A 26,532-nucleotide genomic window follows, 5' to 3' on the forward strand; every position below is an offset into this window, starting at 1 on the left:
ATAACAAGGATCAACACATAGAAATCTATAAACTAATAACACTATGGATCAACATCACTATATTACAAAACATAATAATGCATATCATTGTGCTTGGACATTAGCATGATAATCTGCATTTCTCAGCATTGCACCAGTACAAATGCCTACAAATGTTCCAAGGAAACCTCATGGTATAATTCATACTAAGTCCCTAAATGATGTGTATTAGTTGTATACTTATCAATCTCATTGCATGACAGATGATTTAAAGGAAACCAAAACAATCTTATTGGAAAGAGTAAAATGAGAGGAACAATTTAAAACAAGTTTCACCGAAATTGGTTATGAAATAAGCAAGTTATGGACGTTTAAAAGGTCTCGTTTTACTTTCTATGGGGATCCTCAATTTGGCAAACATGCTTCAAAATGGCTGATTTTGTGGACAACTCTCCATTTGTTTTGTACACAAAAAATTTTTCTGATTTTCCCCATTATCTTTCAAATTGCATATTGCCTCATTCTGATAATTCACACCACATATGACAAGGTCAGGAGGAAATGATGTGAAATATGTAAAATAAAGGGGAAAATCTGAAAATTTGTGTACAAAACAAATGAAGGGTTGTCCACAAAATCAGCCATTTTGAGGTATGTTTGCCGATAAGAGGATACCCATAGAAAGTACAACACCGGGGTACAACAAGACTTTAAACGTCTGTAACTTGCCTATTTCATTTTGATGAAACTTGTTTTAAATTGTTCCTCTTGTTTTACTCTTTCCAATAAGATTGCTTCTCTTCTTGGGTTTTGGTTTCTGCCATATAACGGCAGCTACCATGTAGTCTAGGATTTTGGATGGCATTTTTTCTTTTTAATAAAAGTTATTTTTATGCACCAGGCTCAGACAATCAATAGTAGACTAATGCCGACTGAAATGTACAATAAAAATCAGTTATCAGCACAGAGAAATGAAATCTATTTTCATAAATTGTACTCACAAAAATTATTTGTCACATTTATTACACAAGATTTGACAATCAAAATTTCAAATGGCAAAATTATATTGTATGTACTGTAACTTTGTGAACAATGTCAAGCTTGAGTGATGCTGCCATGTTGTACTTGCTCTACCTATTTCTAATTCAACGGTGTTAACTACTCAGCAGAAAGACTGGCAAGAGGAAGAAGCAGCAGGTTTATCCGACAATGAGGGGCAAATGCAAAGGCCTTGTCACCTCTAGTCCTTGCCTGATAGTACATTTCATGACAAAGTGAGCCCAAAGTCTATGGTCCGTATTCTCAAAAGAAGTTTCAATTGAACGATGGTACAGAATCATGGAATATTCAGATGTCTTGTATTGTCCCAATTCCTTCAAGCATGAATTTAGTGCCCTCTGCCAAAAAAGTGCATTTATAATTGGACATGCATTCATGTACGCGATAAAATAGCATGGTTTTGTACCATGGTACAACTGAATCCTCTTTTGAGAATACGGGCCTATGAGAATGAGGTTATAATAACTTTAACACCTCATCCCATTTTTTTTTTAATCTACCCTTTTGTACAACCGATCCCTATTTTCCTCCATTTTTTACTTCACTTCGTAAACTGCCCAAGTCGCAATAATTTGAGAGCATTACAAATTTTTATAAGAACAAAAAAAAAACAGAGACAAATAATTTGAAGAAGGTCCTAATTATAGAGGGTAGGACATACATATTTATGGAATTGCCCAAATGTGACTAGAAATGGAATATTGCCAATTCATCTAGTGCCAACTTGTCCACTCACCACATGGTCTTACTTCATTTAATCTAATGCCATTCCATCCATCAACAATCCGTCTAACAACCGTTTGGTCCAATAACCATTTGGTCCAATCATCACTTGGTCTAATCACCAATTCGTCTTTGACTATTTCGTCTCATAACCAGTTAGTCTAATATCCATTTCATTATCATTCATATCCCCCAATTAACACTTATTCCAAGCTATTTGACCAACTGAATATTAGAAGAAATGATGAGGTGACGAAATGGCAATTAGACCATGTGGTGAGTGGACGAAACTGACGGTAGACCAAATGAGAGTAGACGACTTGGTAATTGGACGAATTGGCATTAGACCAATTGAAAATAAACTCTACAGAAATTTGCAAGCTGGATGTATCAAGCAACTGATTAGGTTATGCTCGAGAATGCCAATGATTGCTCCCAGTACATACACGTATTAACTTTAGTGTGTGATGAAATTGAGGGAAATCTTTGAAAAAATACTTGTGCAATCAAATTCTTCAAATTGTATTAAAGCTTCCTGGGTCAAAAAGGAAGGGTCCGTTAAATTGTTTTACTTATGAGACAGAAAGAGAGCATGATTTGTGTGAACAGTCTCATTGGAATACTAACAAATTATTTTTCCACCTCTTTTATGAGCTATACTACAGGGGGGCCATTTCATAAAGCAGTTCGTGAGTTAAGAGCGACTTTAAGAACGACTGGTGAAGCTTTCTTACACGCTAAATAATTGTCAATGAACATTTAATGGTGAATATCATTGACGATAAGAAAGGATCACTAGTCGTTCTTAAAGTCGCTCTTAACTTACGAACAGCTTTATGAAACACCCACCAGGGGGGTGTTTCAGAAAGATTTAAGTGTGACTTAAGAGTCGCACGGTCCAGTTGCGTACGGTATAGAAGACATCACCACATTAGGGACGCGCACTACTGTGTATCCATCAACCAGATTGCGCGTTGCATATCATGTGCACATCGGCATTTAAGTGTGACTTAAGTCATACTTAAATCTTTGTGAAACACCCCCTGGACTTGAAATGCAGTTCATGTAAATAGCTGCTCTGCTGAAGCCAGGGTTATAATGCCACATTATTTGTACAGCGCTTAAAGACTTAGAATAAAATAAGTGGTAAGTGCTATACAAACATAATAATTATCATCAATTATTAGAGCAACTTTCGTTGCATTCACATGTTCTCTCACGGCTACAGTACGCCATTGATAGGGAGGTATTGACCAATCAGTTTAGAGTGCTATCAAAGTTCAAAGGTCATGACTGATCAGCCATGTTGGTTTTCTTCTGCTTGGTGTAAGACCTGACCTCTATGAGAGAAGCAGTAGAATGATGGTCGGTTGCACAACGTATCCATAGATCTGTGGAAGATTAGGAAAAAAAATAGATGACATTACCATCTTGTTCTGATCATCTCACTTGCGTCATCATCATTGTCATTACTTCATCACATCGACTTTAATGCTATCAAAATCATCACCACCTCCACCACCACCACCACCATTATCATCATCATTCATTTCCATCATCAAAACATTTGCCATGGACTGACTGACCAACCATTCACCAGACTGTATTAACCCTATCTTAACTGGGCTATTTCAGACCAGTATACACTAGGGGGGTCAATTTGACCCCCCCCTCAGATCTCGGCCGCTGATCGCGCGATCACCTCGAAAATTTGCGCGCGCGTAGAGCCGGATGTAAACTACAAGACTGTATGGTAAAAATTTTTTTTAATTAATTCTTTATATCTTTTATTAATTATTAACGTGGAGCGTTGTGGCCCAGTAGATTAGTCTTCGGACTTTGAAACAGAGGGTCGTGGCTTCGAATCCCAGCCATGGCGTAATTTCCTTCGGCAAGAAATTTATCCACATTGTGCTGCACTCGACCCAGGTGAGGTGAATGGGTACCCGGTAGGATTTTTCCTTTAACGCTTTAGCGCCTATTAATATGGCGGCTTAGCTACAGCCGGGGTAATAATATGATACCAAGTATCAAAGCGCAGTTGAGTATATGCACATAGTAACTGCGCTATGTAAATGGTCATATTATTATTATTATGCAAATAAGCGTATATAATTTGCCATAAATTTTGTTTTTTGTGTATGTTTTTGCCTTTAACTCAATTGATATAGCTAGTAGAATGCTAATTTTTGGTTGGAGTATCAAATATTACATTTCTAACAAATATCTACAAAAAAATGCAAAAATATAATTAATTTCTTATGTATTTTATTGTTTTTTAAATTCTTATGTATTTCTTTGTTTTTTCAAACCTTTGTTTTTTATTGTTTTTTCCAATGAACTTTGTCGGGGACCCTTCTGCGATCATAAATAGCATGAAATAAATATATTTAACCCAACAAAAGTAAAAATAATCATACATCTATGATTTTTGGTTGAAAAACACAATTTGCATTGACTTTGTACACGGAATCAAGTTTTTGAGCAATTTCGGGTCTGACATGCACTTACAAAATGTTGCGTTATTTCAGAACCGCGTCCCTGGGCATCGCAATTTTGGTCTCAAAAGATGCGCAAGACTTGAAAGTAAAAAGTCAGTGAGCGGCGCGATAAAAAAAACTTTGCGCGACGGCGTAGTGATGAAATTTGTCGAGGGGGGGTCAAATTGACCCCCCCTCCAGTTTAATAAGGGTTAAGCTAATTCCTATATACCCCTTCATTTTAAACAATAAAATACATTTGTATGAATCTTTTTTTTTATTAATTGAAATCTTCATTTTTTTTTAGAAAACAGTAATATTGGAAATGCTACACACCGACTTTTTGTAAAACAATCTGAGGGAAAAAATTACAAAAATAGAAAAATATGCATCTCATTTGACTAATTGAATACAATGCAATATAAAATAATACACACTGCAACACACTTAACAGGTGTACTGATGTCCTCTTGAAATTTGTGGTGGTCATACATTTTACAACAGAGATTTGATGGTGGGAGGGGGGCAGAGTGAGAGCCCCCTGTCAGTAAAAACCTGGTGGGTGTTTCATAAAGGACTTGCAACTGTTGTAACTTTGCCATTATGGCAACTACCATGGAAACCTTGATTCTGATTGGCTGCTGAGCTCTGTTACCATGGTACAAGTAGTTGCCATTATGGCAAAGTTACAACAGTTGCAAGTCCTTTATGAAACAGGTCCCTGGTGGGTGTTTCATAAAGCTGTTCGTAAGTTTAGAGCGACTTTAAGAGTGACTGGTGATCCTTTCTTGTGTTAAATATATTCATTGGCAATGGTTTAGCGCGTAAGAAAGGATCACCAGTCGTTCTTAAAGTCACTCTTAACTTACGAATAGCTTTATGAAACGGCCCCCTGGTCTAAAAAGGCCCAGTTAAAATACTGTTAACAATTTTACATTTTATTTTGTACAAATCAAATAAATTCAAATGTCTTTTGAATAATATGAAAAAAATAAATAAAATGGCTCTTATTTGTATTGTTTACCATATCAGGAAGGGACATTGTAATTTTTTTCTCACCTAGATTCTAATTCCACTGTAGCTCGTATCTCCCTGAACTTTCCTGCAATGTTTATCACCCCGTAACACGTCACTAGTAAACTGACTATACACTGTACAAAGATCTGCAAGGGAAGAGAAGTAGTAACAAAAAATTTAGAAATGCATTGTACATGTACAGCAGATTCTGCGATTTTAGATGAACGTTCTCTTGAAATCATAGAAATATGTATGATTTAGACAAAAATTTGACTACATGAACAGTAAATTCTCCATTACGTCAATCACTTAAAACTACTGACATCTGTTCATTTTGTATATTCTGGGGGTGTTTCAAAAAGATTTAAGTATGACTTAAAGCAGATATGAACCAATAGCGCCATCTCGAGTCCTCAACTACTCATACCTGGCCAGTTTCCTGACCCATAATACTAGTGTAGTCTAGTAATATAACACCACTTGAATGATAACATGCTAATTACCTACTCATTACGGTACTCAAAACATTTATACCACAATAATTATGTTACCAAGTAGCAAAACAATTACTTTTCCTCTCAAAACATTTTACTTTCTCTATAAAATACAGTTATAGGTCAATTTTATTCTCTGTAGTATTAGTAGATATCTAAAAACTTATATTCTAAGACTATGTATTTATAACACACAGTCAATAAGAGACCACACATAGTTCACTCCCCCTTTAATTGCACTTAAATGCCGACGAGTGCCTCTAATGCAACATGCAATCTTATTGATCAATACGCAGAAGCGCGCGTCCTCTTCGCATGATCTGACCAATGCGGTTATGCCTTTCTATTACCGCACGCAGCTAGGAATTTAAGTGTGACTCTAAGTCATACTTCAATCTAATTGCGTTGACTTGAGTGATCATTTGTCTCATGAAAGGATGACTAATACAGACGCTGTTGAAGGCGACCCCCAGTAATAAAATGATTGAAGTGCACATAACAGAAAATAGCATTTCCCTTGACTTATTGCCATATATGTGTTTACCACAGCAATGCAAAACCTGGGGCCCATCTTACAAAGAGCTGCAATTGATCGGATCAATCTATGGAATTCCAGCAAAGTCAACATATGAAATGCATGTTTGTTCCAAAAAAAAATCTAGATATGAATGTATATCCATAAATTCAGTGATTTCTTGACAATTTGGTGTGATCTCCTTTGTTTACAACTTAGGACATTTTGCAAATTTCCTGTAGAAAAAATTGTGACACTGATGGATTTCAATAGAGTTACGATTGATTGGATCAATCGTAACTCTTTGTAAGACGGAGCCCTGGTGGTGTTTGATAAAGAGTTAAGTGTAACATAGAGTCATGCTTAAATGCTGATGCGCACATGATCACTGTCTCATGTACAGACCATATGGGCAACCCTTAAAAAGCCAAGGATTGTGATAGGGGCCAACCCTTCACTAATATGTTTCTTTCACATTTTTCTGATTGTACTAATTCTAAGAGTAAACCAACTTCAGGGTGAGCTTTCCCATTAAAGTTAATTGTAATAGTGGAAGATCTCCCTGGGGAAAAAAAGTTGGCTTAAATGAAAGCAGAAAAACAAAAGCATCATATTGGTGAAAATCCATAAATTTATGGATTTTAAAGTTTTGAATTTGTGACATTTGTGGCATCACATGTGAATAGATCCCTCATGTGGCATGTGATATAAAATTTCATATATACCATTTTCACAGAAAAATGAAAATACATTGTACTAATGATTGTACTTATTCATTCATCATATCTTCAGAATTTGAGACCCACTTATATACATGTAATAGTAAAATATTTTCAGTCAAGAACTTTAAAAAATGGGAACACATGGAATTTATATTACATGCCTTACATGTATGAGGCAGCTGCTTTAATATTTTTTTCAAAGCTGAAAGATATAATAAACCTGATTCTTTGATGGATTTCTGTAAAAATTTATTCAACCAATGTTTTTATCCATTTTTTCTGCTCTAATTGAAAAACATTTTATTGAAACGTGTTCAGGGTAAACTTTCCCTTTACATGACCACTCCATAATGTATATCATACTTACATCAGTTGGTAACCTGGTGAATTCTTGCTCTGTTAATCTTAGATACGATCGATCTGAGTGGATGAAAAAAAATATATTATAAGATAATAGTAATATATATGTTGGTACTACAAACAATTTCTTTTTCTGCACTTTCAAACACTTTATTAAGTTATTTTTTTAACTTTTTTTTTAGTTCTCCTCCATAATGTAGCAAATCGCATTTTTTGGGTAAAATATTTCAATTGAAGAAAATGCTGGAAAGGATTAAATTATATAAAGAGGGCGCTATTACAGTTAAGTCCCTGTGGATATTTGAGTTGGTGATTCCTCAGTCAGGGGTTATTATTGAATGGGAGAAATCCATGCGGAAACTAAAATAATTCGTACTCACAATCACCAGTATGAGCTTTTTTGGGCAAAGTAATTTGCACTACAATATTTGTTGTTTACGAAATTTCATTCACAAATTCTTGACACGTGTAAGTGTACATACCGAACCAACATTCTTTAGGGGTCTAAAGCTCTGCCCATTTTGAGCTCGATAAATCATGCAATGGACATGGTTTGTGGGGATGAAACTAGGATATGACATTGGTTTGGGTCTTGAAGCAGGGTGTTTAATGTTCGCATTGTCAATCTCTGATTGGCCCGTCTATCTCTGTATAAAACACATGGGCTTTGTAACACACGTGGCTTTGCTGGTAGCGCGGCCGAGGCAAAAGATCAGTTTAGTTTGAGATTTCGTTTGGTGAACAAGTTCTCACTGTAAGCTCTCGCTGAGGTCTACCCAACCTTCAAGTGTGATATTGACTCTGTGATTTCAAGTTTTCAACGGATTTTGATTTAATAAAGAACAAGACATTTCAACATATTTTACCCTTCACCTTCTTATTTTGTTGTTTATATTATGGTGAACGGAAAGAGTGTGCTACTGACCGCTAGTTCAGCTGCCTTTCTACTCCACTCTACTGTATCATTACAATTGTAGGACTATTATTTTGACATTTGGTTTCCTTTAATAGTTTAGTTATTTATAGTTCAAGCTTTGGTAATTAGTTCAGCTTTGTTTACATTCTTGATTTTCTGTTGTCATCCATTTACATTTGACTTTCAACCTACTTCTCCTGTCATTCCTTTCCTATTCAGATGTGTTCATTCATTACATTCCCACATCTGATTCTTTTGTTCAACATTCTTATTATGTAATCATCCCAACATCTTATTCATCTCCATCCTCTATCTCTTATTGGTTATTTTTATGAATTAGACTTTTCCACTTTCAGTTGGCTTCTCCATTCTCTTTATTTTCATTGGTTGATTTTGTGTAATTTAAATATATGCTAATTTTGTAATGCAATTATGAGTTTTACTGAGGCAAGGAAGCCCAGCAAATAAAAAAGCAGTGCAATACCACACTTCGTCGAGTTAAGTTCAACTTTGTTCCTGTGTCTTCAGAGTCAAGTTCTATCTTCTCCGCTCCGTTTGCTTCTGTTTGATGTGTGATTGAGCTTCTGTTCCTTCTTCAGTTGAATATTTTATTTCCCCATATATACTGTATTATTTTCAACCCCGCACAATAATAAGCTACTGCCATGAAGAAAGAGTCTAAGCAGAGGCCAGAGCAAGTTAGCTCAGGCCACTGCATTAAACTTAAAGGTCAAGTCCACTCCAGAAAAATGTTGATTTGAATCAATAGAGAAAAATCAAACAAGCATAAAGCTGAAAATTTCATCAAAATCGGATGTGAAATAAAGAGTTTATGACATTTTAAAGTTTGGCTTATTTTTCACAAAACAGTTATATGCACAACTCATTGATATCAATTGCAAGAGTCAACAATATCCCTCACTATTTGTATTTCTTTGGTTTTTTATTGTTTTTGATTCATATGATATTTCATTGTTTAACCGAGTTGACAATAAGCGGGGGCCGCGGAACGGTTTTCAAAGTGGGGGGGGGGGGGGGCTGAGCCAAAAGTGGGGGGGCTGACCAAGCAAAAAATCATAATCATATGGTCATTTTTACGTTTTTTTGTACATGGTTTTGGAAAAGAGTGGGGGGGGGGGCTGAAGCCCCCCCCCCCCCACTTCCGCAGCCCCTGATAAGGACCAACTTGACTGACCCATGAAATGTTAAAACAATGGTAACTTCAGTGACGAAAAAACTTTGTTTCACAGGACAATGAGGAGCAAATTAGAATATATATTTCATATAATGAAATACAATAGTGAGTGGGTGTTGTCATCTGTCCCCTCATTTGCATACCAACCAGGAAGTGCATACGCATATAGGCCCAAGTTGGGGCCTAACTGTTTTGTGAAATTAATCGTAACTTAAAAATGTCAAACTGAAAAGTATTTCACGATTCATGATATTTATCGGCCGAATTTTCTTTTATCTAAGTTGGCACTGCTCATGATATTGTCGCCCTCTATACGCGTCTTTGCAGCCTAGGCTACGATAACAAAGACGGCAAGATGGCGACAACAACAGACTGTACGTAAACGCCTCTCTACTAATAATACTTTCTATTATTTATGTTTAATTTGATTAAAAATATGTATCTTTAGTGCCAAAAGCTTACATAATGTATTTTATCCCATTTACATAAGTTTGGGCTCAAAACCTTAAAGAAAACAAGTATTTTGGAGCAACAAAGCCAACATTGCTGTTGCCAAAAATACTCCCATTTGTGTAGAGCAATGGCATGCCCTCCCAGGCTCCGTGGAGAGTAAGCCTACGTATAGTAGCATGATTTTTACTCTCCAGGAGCCTCCAGGCTAGTGACACAGTGACTGTCACTCCTGTGTCCGGGGACTGTGTCTGCGATTTATCGCAGATCAAATGCGGCAGCCTGCGTCGTGTTGGTATGTTGCAAAAGCGCCCTCTAGGTGCATTCTGAATGAGGCATTGAGTGTGCTGGCTATAATTGCAGGGCGACTATGGGGGCATTGCTTTGTATTGTGTTTGCATGTGCAAGGAAAGGTTATTCCCCATGACATCATTGTTTTTACGTACTTGAATGTTTATGGCAGCTGTCTAGACTTGAAAAAAAAATCTCACTCGGTGATATTGCGACTCTGTGTGCTACTGGAACTTTGGCCTTGCTTTCAACCTCTTGCTATTCACATTTACAGGTATCATCCCACTCTAAAAGGTATTCATTCCGATAGAGCAACATTTTAACTATATTGTGGTGAAATTTGAATGAAATCTACCGACGCTAAGTGTGTTTTTATGTCCCTGTTTCGGCGGCGTCTGTAATTGTTGGGAGTTGTTGGGCACTTCCACATGCCAATGTGTGCGCATTGTTGTTTTCTATTATTAGTGCACCTTGGTCCCAATTAAGATCACAACTTTTGGCTTAAAAAACAAAGGAATACATAAGAATTGAATAGGCGATTTATACGAGTTTACGACCTTAAAACTACAATAACTTTCTTATTTCTGGGGCTATTGAGATAAATGAGGTGTTAAATTAAAGGTCTTGATGAGCTCTAAATGATGCCACGAAGAAAACACCTTATTTCTGAGATTTTTTTTTGCAACATACCTACTGTACGTCGTGTGCTTGGCCCAATCTAAATGGGAGACTCTCTCCAATAGGGAAGACAATCTCCCACATTGGAGACTTGCTTTGCAAAAGGACAAAAGAAACAACACCAACAAAAGCATGATTTTTTCCACCCAAAATTTTGTATCACTGAGGTCAGAAGCCCATTTGTTTTGTGTGTGATTGACAACAAAAATCCTTATCAAAACAAAAGTAGACGGTGAATTTTTAAAGTAGACGGTGAAAAGGGGTAATTTTTCATGAGGAATCTCCTTATCACATTTTGCCGCCAAGGTAATCCTTTTGCAGCAAATGTAAACAAAGGAAATTGGTCTCCAAAACTGGAGACTGTCTCTGAAATTGGATACCCAAATTCTTTACAAAATTCTCTGATATTGGAGATAATCTCCCACATTGGAGACAGTCTCCAATATTGGCCGTGCGCCTCTAGTCTACTGCCCTGGTCGAAGACTAATAAATAATAAGACTTAAAGGTAAATTGTGTCATTGGTTTATTTCAAAACTTTCTTTTAAATTTCACTCTTTGCTTTCCACGATATTCATAAACAAGTTCTGAGTCCATACAATGTATTGCATTGGCCAGAAAGAACTGTTTTTATTCTCAAAAAAATATATAAAGATGAGAAGATTTGCCGAGTGAGCTTTTTTTTTATTTGTTTTTCGAACTAACATAAAAAATGAAGAGCGCCACCTTGAGACCAAATGACATCAATACCTGCTCATGAATATTCATATCTCTAGCTCTCGCCTCTGCGCGAGTTTCAATCAAGTGCCGATGCACGGCGGTACAGACGCATGGGCGGGTACGGAGTCTGTACACCGTGAATGCACGGGTTTCTTTCCCGGTTTCTATTGCATTTCGTAGAAAGCGTGTACATTGAAAACAAAGTCTGACGGCTTTTTTCTTGCTTTCATCTTTGCTTCGTTGATTTGTATTGTTTCTTTATTTCTCCAGGGTATGGAGGGAGGGAGGGTATGGAGGGAGGGAGGGAGGGAGGGAGAAAGGTGCAAGGGAGAGAAAGGGCTATATTCTTATTTATTATATTTTTTCTAGTTTTTTATATGTATTTTTGTTTTGTTTCCGATTCACTGAATTGTTATCATTTTCTTCAGGTTCTGTATTTTGATGTGTTCATTATTATCACGTGTAGTACGTTGTAATTTCTTAATTGTTTGAATAATAGGCCTATGCTAAATTTTTTTTAAAGGAAAAATTAGAAATCATTTTGTATTGAACTAGCTTGGCCGTCAATTTCGTTATTTGCTTTGTGTGTCCTATAGCTCTCCACCACTGAATTCGTCAATATACTGCCTCAACGTATTTATCAATTAAATTGAACAAATACCGCGTGGCCTAGTGTTTTTTTTACAATATCCAGGGGCGGATCCAGCTTTCACTAATAAAGAGGGAGGCCGGGGTTGAAAAATATTTTCCCCGATCGATCCGCAGCTCAAAGCTATTTTTTTTGTATCTATATAGTCGTAACAGTTACTCATAAGCCCTATAAAAAATGCGAGCGCGAGGTAAAATTTTCGGAAATCGTGTATTGTGTCCTGAAAATTGACGGATCCATGCAGCACGTGCCGGCTGTGCCCCCGCCCCCCCCCCCTTCAGAGGCACAATCAATATTTCTTATGTAAAAATCTATCGATATAATCATTTTTTTTTGCTTGTCAAATTTTCCTCGGGAAAATGTGCCCCCCCCCCCCTTTGAAAAATCCTAGATCTGCCTCTGATCATAACGGTACGTAGGGCCTATGGTGCACCGGGTATAGCGACTTCAGTTCCGTAAACTGTTCTCCCAGCGGGCCATGCTGATACCCCGGCTTTAGCTGGGCTAACTGCGCTCAAGCATTTGAATTAGTATATGGTAGTTCCCTTGTTTGTTTTACTAAGGCCTGTTTTTGTTTATATCGATTAGCTGATATTTCTTTAATTTGATATGAATAATACCTTTTTATTGTAATCGCTATTTTACTATGTTTTATTATACAAGGACCAAGATGAAAAAAAAAACAGTAATTACAACTCTGATCTTTTAAACCTTTTTAAATATGACTGAATGAATGAATAAATCAATAGGTATTGATAAATAGATATTCCATCGAACCTGAGGCAATGCGAACACGAAGCGCGGGCTAATTGTTTTATGCAGTGACATAGTTCCCCCCCCCCAAGTCTGAATTACCCTCACCTTATTTTATTCATTCTTCCTCCTTATATTTTTTCTTCTCCCCCCACCCTCTGCTTTTGTTTCCCTTTCTTTCCCCCTATTATGCACCGGGGGTGGGGGCGCCCCGTTGGCCTCCTGGATCCGCCTATGATACCGGTACGTCAGGCCTGTATATTATAAGCAATTGATGTTTATGTAACATCGATTAACCCCCCCCCCCCCCCCCGAAAGTTTCTATTTGTATTTTTCTTTTCAACTTGTTATGGTAGTATATACTAAACAAGTATCACGTTTGACTTTGTCCAACTTTGTGACCAAAACTTTAGTACGGTTTTCTCAGTGAAATTGATGATGACGTCTCCTGGGTGCCTCCCCCTTCACCCCACTCCTCCTTGGTCCTCTGGGCTTGGTGAATAAAATTGCGTACGTATCATGGAGAGATATATCGAGGACATACAGCTAGGCGGAATTATTTGGGGAAGGGGTCTTCCATTTATTTGTTATTCCGAAGTTCCGATGATGGTTCAGCGAATGTGCTCTATGCAAAATCACGTTTTGGCACGACTTCTAAGCGCTGGGCATGTCAACGGACAATAACAAAATAAATGCAAACATGTAATGGATCGAAATGGTAAAAAATATATATTTTAAAGAAAACCATCGTTATCAAAATTTGATGCAGTCAAACCAACATGTTTTGTTAATACCAGTTTCAACTTACATTAAAAATTTTAACCCAAGGCCATATTAGCACCGGGGGGGGGGGGGGAGGGGGGGGGCAGAGAGCACTTGCACCCCCCAAAAAAAAATCCCAGTAGGAAAAAAATCTTTTTTTTTCAAAATGGAAAGTGCCCTTCTTTCAAATGATGTGTGCCCCTTTTCAAAATAAAATACCTTTTTTGAAGTCAAACAATACATTTTAGGTTAGAAAATCACAAAAATTTTGGCTCGCGCTTCGCACTCACATCATTTTGAAAGAAGGGCACTTTCCATTTTTTCCCTACTGGGATTTTTTTGGGAGAGGGGTGCAAGTGTTTTGGTTACAACTTCTGCTTACAATGTTCAATTTTCAAGTTTGAATATCACAAATTTTCAGCTCGCGCTTTCCGCTTGCATCAATTATTGTTTATTCTTGGTTTCAAAACTTAGAATGTCCATCAGGTTGAAATATCACAAATTTTCGGCTCGCGCTCGCATCAATTATTATTTATTGGTTTCAAAAAGTGCTTAGATTGTCCAGTTTTCAGGTTGGAATATCACACTCGCGTCCATTATTCAGTTACATACACATCTTTTTCATGACAACAAAAACAATTGCTCGGAATGCTTGATTTTCAGGTCTTATTAGTACATGCAATGTCCAAAATTTTGAGCCCGCGATTTGCGCTCACAACATCTCACAAGGATGCTCTTTTAACAATAATTTGCGCGGTAATAATTGACCAAAAAGCGAGTTTCACAACTTCAGATTTGAAAATGTTTCCAACCGCTTGCTTGCTACGCTCGCTCCCGGAAAAATAAAGCCTGATTACATATTTAATCAATCAGAAAAGACTTCAAAAAGGCTTTGCTCAACTTAATTAGTATAAAACGCACAACTACTTAACGCAGATGATAATCTCATGGTGAAAATTTCAATTGCATAAAAAACACATATTAATGCCCTCTTTTGCCCCCCAAATGAAAATACGTTCCGCCGCCCCTGATTATCACCCATCGCACTTGCTGGTATTTTTATTTATCGTCATTCCCCCCTCTCAAAGAAAAAGCTTTTACTTCTGCCCTTTATTTAGCCTGCAATGGAACTTGCAGGAAATTTTATTTAAACGCGAGCATATCAAACAGGATGCAAACGGAGGTCTATTCAGCCGGGCATTATTTATACGCTTTGGATTCTTGTTTGCCTAGAAAATGTAAAATATTTCAAGAGTTCTTATATTTGCATTACATCTTTGTCCTTATTTCTCTATATCCGTAGCTCCACCATGCGCGTATTCGAGGGCCCTCGGGGCACGCCCCCCCCCCCCCCCCCGGGTAGGCGAAAAAGGGGCGCCAAAAATAGGGAGAAAAGGGGAGAAAAAATGAGGGAAAGAACAATAGAAAGAGAAAAGGGGGAAAGAAAGAGAGGAGGAAAACAAAAGAGGGAAAGGGGAGCGCCGAATTGATGTTCGCCCTAGGGAGGGGGTGCCCAATTGATAATCGACCTATAGGGGCGCCGAATTTAAGTCCAACATAGATAGGGGAGCCGAATTGATGTTCGACATTGGGGGCATCGACTTGATGTCCGAATTAGGGAGGCGCCGAATTGATGTTCGACCTAGGGGGTGCCAATTGATGTTCAGCCTAGGTGGGGGGGGGGGGGGGGGCGAATTAATGTTTTACCTCGGGGCGCCGTATAGATGTTCCACATAGGAGGAGCTGCATTGAAGTTCGGCATAGGGGCACCGAGGGGGCGCCGAATTGATGTTCAAACTAGGGGCTGGGGCGCCGAATCGATATTTTCCATAGTGTTGCCGAATAGATGTTTGACATAGGGGGGCACCGAATTGATGTTCAACATAGGGGGTGGCAAATTGATGTTCAACCTAGGTGGAGGGGGGGGGGCGAATTAATGTTTTACCTCAGGGCGCCGTATAGATGTTCGACATAAGAGGGGGCTGCATTGAAATTCGACATAGGGGCACCGAGGGGGCGCCGAATTGATGTTCAACCTAGGGGCTGGGGCGCCGAATCGATTTTTTTCATAGGGTTGCCGAATCGATGTTTGACATAGGGGGGTGCCTAATGGATGTTCACCACACGAGGGCGCCTATTTTATGTTTGTCCCGGTGCGCCAAATTCAGGTTCAATTAACCAAGGGAGGGGGGTGGGCGCCAAATTCATGTTTGCTCGCATCAAATACTCATCCTGTTCATGATTACCAAAAGTGCCTATAATTTTAGATCAGAATACAAAAAAAAATCATCCTACTCTACGTTCTCGCATTAATTGTTTAGTAAGGTGACGATCCTGTTCATGGTTAGATAAGTGCTTAGAATGTCCGACTTTGGATCGAAATATAAAAAAAAATCAGCTTGCGCTTCACGCTCGCATAAACTGTTTTGTTAGTGCTCATCTTGTTCATGATAATCGAAAATGCTTACTCGAATGTCCAAATATTAGGTAAGAATATGACAAATTTTCATCTCGCTCTTTGCGCTCGCATCAATATTGTTTAGTTAGATGACAATCCTGTTCATGATTACCAAAAGTGCTTAGTCAATGTCAAAATTATAGGCCAGAATATCAATAACTTTTTAAGCTCGCGCTCCGCGCTCGCACAATTGTTTAAATAGATACCCATCCTTTCCATGGCTATAAAATATGCTTAGAATTTCCAGTTTTGGGTCGGAATACCAAAAATTTTACGCTCGCGCCTCACGCTCGCATTAAATGATTTGTTAGATACCCATCCTTTTCATGATTACCCAATAATGCTTAGAATGTCCAAATTTTAGGTCAGAATATCAAAAAAATTTAACGCACGCTTCGCGCTCGCATTAATTATTTAGCTAGATACCTATCCTGTTCATGGTTATAAAAAGTGCTTATCATGTCCAGTGTTGGGTTGGAAATTCAAAAATTGTCAGCTCGCACTTCGCGATCGCATAAAATGTTGACAGATACCCACCCTGTTCTTGATTACCAAAAGTGCTCATAGATTTATCCAAATTTTGGGTAAGAATATGAAAAATTTTCATCTCGCTCTTTGCGCTCGCATCAATATTGTTTAGTTAGATGACAATCCTGTTCATGATTACCAAAAGTGCTTAGTCAATGTCAAAATTTTAGTTCAGAATATCAATCACTTTTAAGCTCGCGCCTCGCGCTCGCACAAACAATTGTTTAAATAGATACCCATCCTTTCCATGATTACAAATTAGAATGTCCAGTTTTGTGTTGGAATATCAAAAAAATTAAGCTCGCGCCTCGCGCTCGTATTAAATGATTTGTTAGATACCCATCCTGTTCATGATTACCCAATAGTGCTTAGAATGTCCAAATTTTATGTCAGAAAATCAAAAATTTTCAACTCACGCTTCGCGCTCGCATTAATTATTTAATTAGATACCCATCCTGTTCATGATTATAAAACACATGTGAAAAGTGCTTATAATGTCCAGTGTTGGGTTGGAAATTCAAAAATTGTCAGCTTCCACTTCGCGATCGCATAAAATGTTGATAGATACCCACCCTGTTCTTGATTACCAAAAGTGCTCATAGATTTTTCCAAATTCTAGGTAAGAATATGAACAATTTTCATATCGCTCTTTTCGCTCGCATCAATATTGTTTAGATAATACATATACCCATCATGTTCACGGTTGCAATAAAACTCAGAATGTTCGATCGGAAAAGAGATGAAAATATCCCCTCCCCTATTGGCGAAAGCTGGATCCGCCCCCGGTTAAGAAATTACAGCTCCCGCACATAATTTTAGTATGGTCTACCACTCTGATGAGAAGTTGAACTAAATTGAAACCCAAAATTGTTTAAAATTCTGTGCTTTCTGGTCGCATTTATTTTTTTCAAAAGGTGGTTAAAACATATTCATGGATGGTTTTTTTCATGAACACATTAAAAAGTGGTCTTCGATGCCTTTTTCACGTGATTAAGAAATACGATAATTCAAACTGCATTTAAGGCACCTATGATAGCCGTGCTGGGCGGGTCGGGGTGCCATTTTCCGAAAAGTTCACAGGGGCGCCAAAATAGTCGGGCTCAATCATGGATCCTGGATACGGGCATGTCCGTTGGGCATCGTTTCCAACATTGTACCTCCTTATCTATACCGGCGTGATACTAGGCGCTAGTCCACTGATCGGATCGGTTTACTTCCATTTCGTCTGATGCCAACTCGTCTACTATCATTATTTGGTCTACCATCAGTTCGTTCATTATCCACAGCATTCCGTGTAATAACCATCTGATCCAATAGTCATTTAGTCCATATACAATTTGGTTATTGGACGTGTTATTGTGCAAAATGAATGAAAATGAATTGGATACTGGACTAACTGGACCAAATGGTTGTTCGATGAAATGTTGATGGACGGATTAGCATTGCATGGACTAAATGAATGTAGACCATGTGGTGAATGGATGAGTTGGCAGTTGACGAATTGGCAATTTACCAATGGACCTACTAGTACTAGGCCACTGAATTGAACTTGTCATGTGCCATAACACCTAAACTGCTTCCTTATATCCGATACCCCCTCCATCCTTAGCTCGGCCGCCCCAATAAAGGGAAGGAGGAGAGAGAAGAAAGGAAGAAAGAAATAGATTGTTGAAAGGGAATCAAAAGAACGATCAAAAGGGAATTTGAACGCAACATAATATTATACTCTGTTATTGTTTGAATCGTTTCTCTGTCATGAAATTTATATTTTGAATATATATCGTTTCAGTCATTCTCATTATTTTACTGCATAGCGAATTACAAAACGTCCTATCCTCGTTTCCGCTAACCACACATGACATTATTTATCATTTTATTATTATCATGCAATGAAATTCATACTGTTTTTACACGCTGCGTCGGCTGCCACTTGACTACCTTGTAAATATTTTTCTGATGATATTCAGTTGAAATCAGTGGCGTTCAAAATAAGGCTTGGGGCTGTATGGATTCCCAAATTTGTCACGGCCAAGAAAAAAAAGGAAAGAGAGAAGGGAAACTATTATCTGAATATCATGTCAAAATCTATCATAGATTACAACAAAAAAAATCAAGATTTGTGCCCTATATGTATATCTGGCCCCTTCATTTGTTATGTTCATTATTTACGCCACTGGTTAAAATTAAATTCAACTTAAAACATTTTCCCTTTATATCATTGCATTATACATTCATGAATAGTGAAAGCATGTTCATAACATCTTTCTGTATTTTTCGCTGTTTATACAATTCCTAACCTTAGGTTGTGTGTATTCCTTATGTTCGCATTCTCAATGTTATTTTTCTCTTTATTTCAATATTATTCTCACAAACTTTATTATGGTATGCCTATTCAAGAAAGTATTACTTGTTTGCTTGCCCCATGACAGCTTTGCCTTCACTTTTGCAGATCGGAGTGTCTCTCAGTCAGTATTCAGAGCTATTACTGTATTCTCCTTGACCCCTCCCCCCCCCCCCCGTGAGTTGTAAAACACACATAAAGGCAAAATATTATATTTTTATCGGCAACATATTTGCATCACATCACCATACATTAAATACATGTATCAGAATAGGCGTATACCCATTGAACCTCGCCAGAATGGGCTTGCCCAAAAATTTCAAACACAAATTTCTTTTTTTCCCCGAAAGTCATCACCACCGCTTGGAAGTAGGCGACTTTTCCGCCCCAAAATATTCTTATTCCTACAATAGTGCAATCCGTCACGAACACCATGCACGATTGGCCTTTCATAACTGATCTCCAAAATAGTTGAACCATATTCCAACACTTTCTACGATCAATACGATCGCCTTGACTGATCTGATACTTGCTGATACGATTAATTATTCCGCGATTATATGCCTCTTGGAAGCGGGGGGGGGGGGGGAGCTGGGGATGCGGCATGTATTATTTTCCATGGGCAGCACCCCCTGGAATTCTGATAGGTGTCAAATTTGAGAAATGTATGGAATGACCAACGATGTTTTTCTTTTGCTTTGTCAAATTATTTTCTGCAGGTAACCCCACCAAAAAAAAAAATTGTGACAGTGTGAACTGAGCACATTTTTTTTCAATCATCAAAAATGATTATTATATTATTTTCCCCATGAGTTGTGAAATTTTGACACGCCGGGATCTCCTTGGTCCCAATCCCAATATGAAGAATCCATTTCCTCGGCTATAAAACAACAGTTATCATTCGTTTTTCCTATATTTATAGCAGGAAAATGGGAGTCCCAATTCCCGGTTCCACTTTCATTGCTAAATAAGTCTACGTTATGCCAATCAAGATGTGAGTGATGTCTTTGTCCTGCTCACGTCGCCACGCACCACAGTCATTCACATTTTTTCAACAGTTGAACTGCTCGTGCCATGGACCTATTATGAATAGGTCCATGCTCGTGCACACACTGTATGCGTGTATCCCGGAGGCCTATCTTCCTCTCATTTGTTGCAATAAAAGTTCATCTTTCCATCTATTTTTAATTGTTTATTGTTTATTTAATAAGGGGTAGCCCATTCAACAACAGCTCCCATGGGGCGCCCCTATCTATTATTCGTCATTGGTATCCATTTGTCTTTGTCCATCCATTCATATGATTCTAGGACATCTACCCCCTGGACATCCACCCCCCCCGGACATCTACCACCCGGACATCTACCACCCCCCGGACATCCACCCCCTTAGGACAAGTACCCCCTAGGACAAGTACCCCCTAGGACATCTACCCCCCGGACATCTACCACCCGGACATTTACCCCCCGGACATCTACCCCCCGGACATCTACCCCTTGGACATTTACCCCCCGTATCCAAAATATCCGTGAGTAGATGCCCGGGGGTAGCCTGTCTGGGGGCGGGGGTAAATGTCCGGGGGGGTAGATGTCCGGGGGGGTAAATGTCCGGGGGGTAGATGTCCGGGGGGTAAATGTCCGGGGGGTAGATGTCCGGGGGGTAGATGTCCGGGGGGTAGATGTCCGGGGGGTTATTGTCCGGGGGGTAGATGTCCGGGGGTAGATGTCCGGGGGGTAGATGTCCGGGGGGTACTTGTCCGGGGGGTAAATGTCCGGGGGGTAGATGTCCGGGGGGTAAATGTCCGGGGGGTAGATGTCCGGGGGGTAGATGTCCGGGGGGTAGATGTCCGGGGGGTAGATGTCCGGGGGTAGATGTCCGGGGGGTAGATGTCCGGGGGGTACTTGTCCGGGGGGTAAATGTCCGGGGGGTAGATGTCCTAGGGGGTACTTGTCCTAGGGGGTAGATGTCCTAAGGGGGTGGATGTCCGGGGGGTGGATGTCCGGGTGGTGGATGTCCGGGGGGTGGATGTCCAGGGGGTAGATGTCCGGATACGCATTCATATATATGCCTATTCATCCATCTATTCATTCTTTCAGTCATCCATCCATCCATCCACTGATGGATTGATTAGGCCTATAGGCTACCCCCACCCTCCCCATACTGGAGAAATACTCTGCGATCCATTCTCTGGAAATCCTTATTGATACACGTTTCAAAGCAGACGTAAATTACTATCCCCTCGGACGTTGCTTCTCCAAGTTTGCTTAGTCTTCTTTCACGTACTTCGTTGCCCTGTTTCAAACGGCGTGACTTGTAAAGTTCTGTTGTAAAACATGCCGGTCGGCCCCCGGGGTCGGCTCCGAAATTCACCCCTCTGCATACCTAGAGCGCAACGGTTCTACCATAGACCATATTGAATATACTCAACTTCTCATTACTCCACATCTAGCTACAAGCTTTCTTGTGTGGCTGCAAGAATAAGAGTTTTCCGAGAAATCTTGCCCCTAATTACGTCTACCCCCCCTAATTTTTTTTGCTTTGGCTCATGACGCCTCTGCTCTGCTTGTAAAGATTGACCCCCATTGACCAAATAACACTGTATTCTAAATTTGCAACTTGACAATGGTCGGATACACACACTGTCATGGTCTACACGATGTAGACTACGCTACATACTTCGCATCAACAGGTTTCTCAGCTCACCTTTTGACCTCGCAAGTTCAGTCTAAACAACGAAGAATAATCCTACTTTCATGTCAATACTGTGTGTCCTCCATGGTCCCATCAACTTTTATTTTCCTTCTATGTTTTACTATTTTGTATCCCGCCCTGAAAATAATCGTTTTTCTCTTCGCCCTTCCCTTTCTTCACACTCGGCCCTAGACAGAATGGGGGTGGCCGTCTATATATAGACATATGACAATTTTTCATCTCGCCCTTTTTATACGCGCTTCAATATTGTTTAGTTAAAATTAGATGACATTCCTGACCCTGTTCATGATTACCACATGTGCTTAGAATGTCAAAATTTTAGGTCAGAATATCAATCACTTGGGCTTAAAAAGTGATTGATATTCTGAACTAAAATTCTGACATTCTAAGCACTTTTGGTTATCATGAACAGGATTGTCATCATAGATATCTCTGATTGTCATCTACCTAACAATATTGATGCGAGCGCAAAGAGCGAGGTGGCCGTCAAATCAAACTAGGCCCTTGCCCTTCTTTGGGATTCTCGTATCTCTTTTAGTCTTGGAGTACTTTCAGATTCATGACATTATATTCCGAAAGTAAGCCGTATTGGGCAATCCTTTGCTTCGTCATTCACGTTCGATAATCCAAGTGTCTGAATCCTTATTCACGTACAATACAATCATGGAGCTATATAGCTCCATATAATATGCTTGTCCAGTGTGTGCTGTCGCTAATAGTGGATTATGTCTAAAGTAGACGTGCATGCAGAGCGCAAGCATATCGCTAGCTAGTCCACCTCCTGGACTGTTGGTATTTTGTACGATACGACTACCAAACACAACACACTACATCCCCATAACACGCATACACACACCCCTGAATAGTCACACGAAACAACATTTTTTTTCGGGGAAAGTGAATCAGTGGGTTAGGTGAATCACTGGGGGTAAGTGAATCAGTGGAGGGCGTGTGTGTGTTGGTTATGTGTGCGCGTGGGGGTACCGGTACGGTCATGTCTGCCCCCTCATTTTTTTTTTGGCTCATGACGCCTCTACTCTGCTTGTTCGAAATTTGCAACTTGATGCGTGCTATCACGGTCTACACAATGTAGACTACACGTGCGTACTTCGCATCAACAGGTTTCTCAGCTCACCTTTTGACCTCGCGGGTTCAATCTAAACAAACGAAGAGTAGTCTAGTGTTGCATTGGGTTTGCATCTTCGTTATGTTTTACTATAGGCCTATATTTAACCCTGCATTGGGGTTGAATCTTCGTTGTTTTACTATAGGCCTATATTTAACCCCGTATGAAATAAACCCTGTTTTATATCGTAGAACCCGCCCTGAAAGTAATCGTTTTTCTCTTCGCCCTTTCCCTTTCTTCATGCTTGGCTGTGCCTGTAGACAGAATGGTGGTGGCCGTCTGTTTAGAGTTTTAAATACTTTTGTTTTAACTTTTTTTTCCAATTTCTCCTCTGTACTTTGCGAGTGGAGCCAAATAATCTGAAACTGACTGAAACATTTAGGAAAGATATTAAATCAGGGTATGTTGTATTTATGATGGCTCTCCTGATTCTCTTTCACCAATCCACTTCTTTCTTTCTTCTCTCTCCCCCCTCCCCCTTTCCTTTGGGAAGGGCCAAGGAGTCAGTATACAGTAAGCTGCGCTAGCACCTCGCTCTAGTTCCCGTATATAGCACGCCAAGCTATGTATGAAGGGAAAAGGTGCATAAAGGAGCTACAATCCACAGAATAAAGATCAAACTCGGAACTCGGCCCTTGCCCATCTCTGGGATTCTCGTATCTCTTTTAGTCTTGGCATGGACCTATTCGTAATAGGTCCATGGTCTTGGAGTACTTTCAGATTCATGACATAAGATTCCGAAAGTAAGCCGTATTGGGCAACCATTTGCTTCGTCATTCACGTCAGATAATCAGTGTGTCTGAATCCCTTTTCACGTACGATACAATCATGGAGCTACAGCTCAATATATTCTTATCCTGTGTGTGCTATCGCTAATAGTGCATTATATCTGAAACTATAATGCAGAGCGCAAGCATGTCGCTAGCTGGCTCGGCTAGCATCGGATCATTGAGCTTGCACGCACCGTTCGCTGTTTGCTTTCTACTCAGCTACTATGCACACACACAGTACTGCACTTTGTTGTACTGCACGGGGATTTCTTGATACTGCGCATGCGCCATGACGTATTCATCAATATGCATGAGTCGTAATGAATATGCATGATTCGAACGGTGTTCTAATAAAGTAATATCAATTTATTTTTTAACCCGAGAGGGCGTCAATAAGAAAGCTCGACCTTATAACGGTTAACCGATCAAGTCATAATATATGTTTTACCCCTCAATATCATGAAAATAAAAAAGTTATGCAAGTTTCTTTTCCGTGATAAAATAGAGCAATAATATAGGTATTTAATAAATGTAATAATTTCAAAATTGATTCATTGCCCTTGTCTGAGATCAACCAATCATACAATATACCTTTAAACTTTATTATTCTAGATCTACTTTTCTTTATTTCTTGTTGCCCTCACTCCTCAATGAAGGATAATTAAGAACCCGTCTTCTGAATCCCATCAGCTAAGGTAACTTATGATGCAAGGCAATAACCAAACCCAAGGCAGAGCCGAAAAATTGAGAGAAAAACACCACCACCGCAAGGCGCCGGAGCGGCGGCCGCGGGCTCCGTAACTCCCACTTGAGCCCAGTCCCAGTCGCAGTCCCTGGCGTACGGTTGGCGGTGACCTGGCAAACAATTTATCAATCCTCCTTGTTCGCATACCAATCCGGATAGTTTATAACACTTTTTTTTTAAACAGTAATACTTACGTTGTGCGGCTGAGTAGGATGCATGAGCAAGTCCAATGATGCCAAATAAAACGACAAAATGACTGGAACTGGCCATGATGTTTGATTCGACACAGATTTTAATTCAGGGCGAATAAGCTAGCTTGCTCGGTCATCATCGGCGTCGAATCGAGCCTAATGAATATTCATGAACAAAATGACTAAACTTCGGATCATCATTGTCCATGCATGGGATCACAGAAACAACATGGACCCTACCACACAAAGGTGTGAGTTCACAGTCCCAAAATTTGATAACTCAAGTGATCACCGGCGTGAGAAGCAAAAATTAAAATATATATAGATAAATAGAGGAACATAACCGCCTCTGAGTCCAGGGGTCCCTGACCCCCAAACAGTGGCACACAGATGGGGGGGGGGGGGCAGGCCCCCCACAAAAAAAAATAAGGAAAAGGAAAGAGAGAAGGGAAAAATATGATACTATTTTCTGGATATTATGTCAAAATCTATCACAATATTGGGCTTCATGTTGAATTTTTTGCTTTTTTTGTAAATTTTGCCAACTACTATCTCGCCCATCAAATTTGTTTGCTCATTTCGCCACTGCCCCAAAGCCTATAACATTCGCCACCAAAAATCTGCTCTCATGATTTTTACCCCCCCCCCCCTCATGAAAGTCCAGATCCACCCCAGAGGAGACCAAAGAGAATATTATTAGCCTATGACACCCCCCCCCCCCCCCCCCCCTTTAACTAAACAAGGCTTTAATTTAAGAAAAAAAAACCTGCTTACGATCACTCGTATAATTTCATTAAATCAACATTAATTTTTGATGAATATTTTTGTTTTGTGAAGCATATAAAAAATCTTGAAAGATTAAAAAAACTTTGTCATTGTATCAGTTACCATGTAAACCTTGTTTTTATTACTATTGAGTGTTGAACCCTGTTATCATTAATTATGAGGGCAAAATTACCATGATTGTAAATCCTTTATAAAACGGGCATGGGGGTCAACCCTATGCTACCTGACCATCTGAAAAAATAAACACCTTTGTGTGCCTATTTTAGGGGGAAGATTAATGCAAGTGCATAATAAGATGTTAAGCAAAAAGAAACATTCACGTAGGACTATGGAAAATTATAGCTGGGACGGAGGGTGAGAATTGTTTTTTTTTTACATGCATGATGATAATACTAATAATCAAAACAAAAACAACAATAATAACAACGTACAACAATCATAATAAAAATAACATTAAGTTCATTTGAATAAAGCTCTTACGAAAATAACATCATTTCGCGATCACAGCGCTTTACAAAATGATCAGATGATTAGGAACAGTAAAATGAATTATACAAGTAAAAATTTACTGATTAAAAAATTAATTTTTGAGATGCCTCCCCCCTATAAATTTTGAAAACTGAAAAAAAAAAATGTACAGTAAAATAAGTAAATGCTGTCATGAGCATCCCAATCAAGCTGTAAAGTGCTCCAAAATAGCACTTCCACTCTTCAAATGTTGTAAATTTTCTTATCGAGTCATGGTTATCTCCCGACAATATTAATCACTAATATAGGCCTATATCTTCGTCATTATATAAAAATCCAAATTTCTCTCGAGCTTCGCGCTCGCAGTGGCTATTGATTGACATGGTCTGTTCAGTAGAATAACACGGGGCTTAAAGATCCAGTGTCCAAGGCAATATGCATAATTTTTTTCTTATGATTCGAGTTTTTATTATTTGTTTTAGCGAGATACGCATAATTGGTGATCATAATTACAAAAAAGTGCAGAATAAAAAAAATAAAAAAATCAGCTCGCGCTATACGTGCTCTCATTAATTGTTCAGTTAGATACCAAATAATCACTGTTGAATGGTTATAAAAAAAAAATTCAGCTAGCGCTTCTCGCTCGCAT

At 39.1% G+C, this 26,532-nt stretch overlaps 1 protein-coding gene across 1 annotated transcript; it reads right to left on the bottom strand.

Moving 5' to 3' along the window:
• Window positions 1–976: 976 nt before the first annotated feature.
• Window positions 977–24,804, bottom strand: LOC129276136 (ER membrane protein complex subunit 5-like). The gene is made up of 4 exons (XM_054912567.2): window positions 24,633–24,804; window positions 7,356–7,408; window positions 5,301–5,404; window positions 977–3,152 (listed from the first exon to the last, which is right to left on the bottom strand). Exons 1-4 carry the CDS (start codon window positions 24,706–24,708, stop codon window positions 3,059–3,061), a joined length of 327 nt encoding a protein of 108 aa, XP_054768542.2. The 5' UTR covers window positions 24,709–24,804; the 3' UTR covers window positions 977–3,058.
• Between the last annotated feature and the right edge of the window lie 1,728 nt (window positions 24,805–26,532).

This window comes from Lytechinus pictus, chromosome 14 (assembly GCF_037042905.1).
Source record: "Lytechinus pictus isolate F3 Inbred chromosome 14, Lp3.0, whole genome shotgun sequence".
Taxonomy (NCBI): Eukaryota; Metazoa; Echinodermata; class Echinoidea; order Temnopleuroida; family Toxopneustidae; genus Lytechinus; species Lytechinus pictus.

Bases quoted from the DNA above. Each gene is read 5' to 3' on its own strand.
- LOC129276136 (XM_054912567.2), bottom strand. From the start codon at position 24,708: ATGGCCAGTTCCAGTCATTTTGTCGTTTTATTTGGCATCATTGGACTT. The intron at 7,409-24,632 runs GTAAGTATTACT...TCATCCACTCAG, and splicing joins ATCCTACTCAGCCGCACAAC to ATCGATCGTATCTAAGATTA. The intron at 3,153-5,300 runs GTGAGAAAAAAA...AATCTTCCACAG, and splicing joins ACAGTGGAATTAGAATCTAG to ATCTATGGATACGTTGTGCA.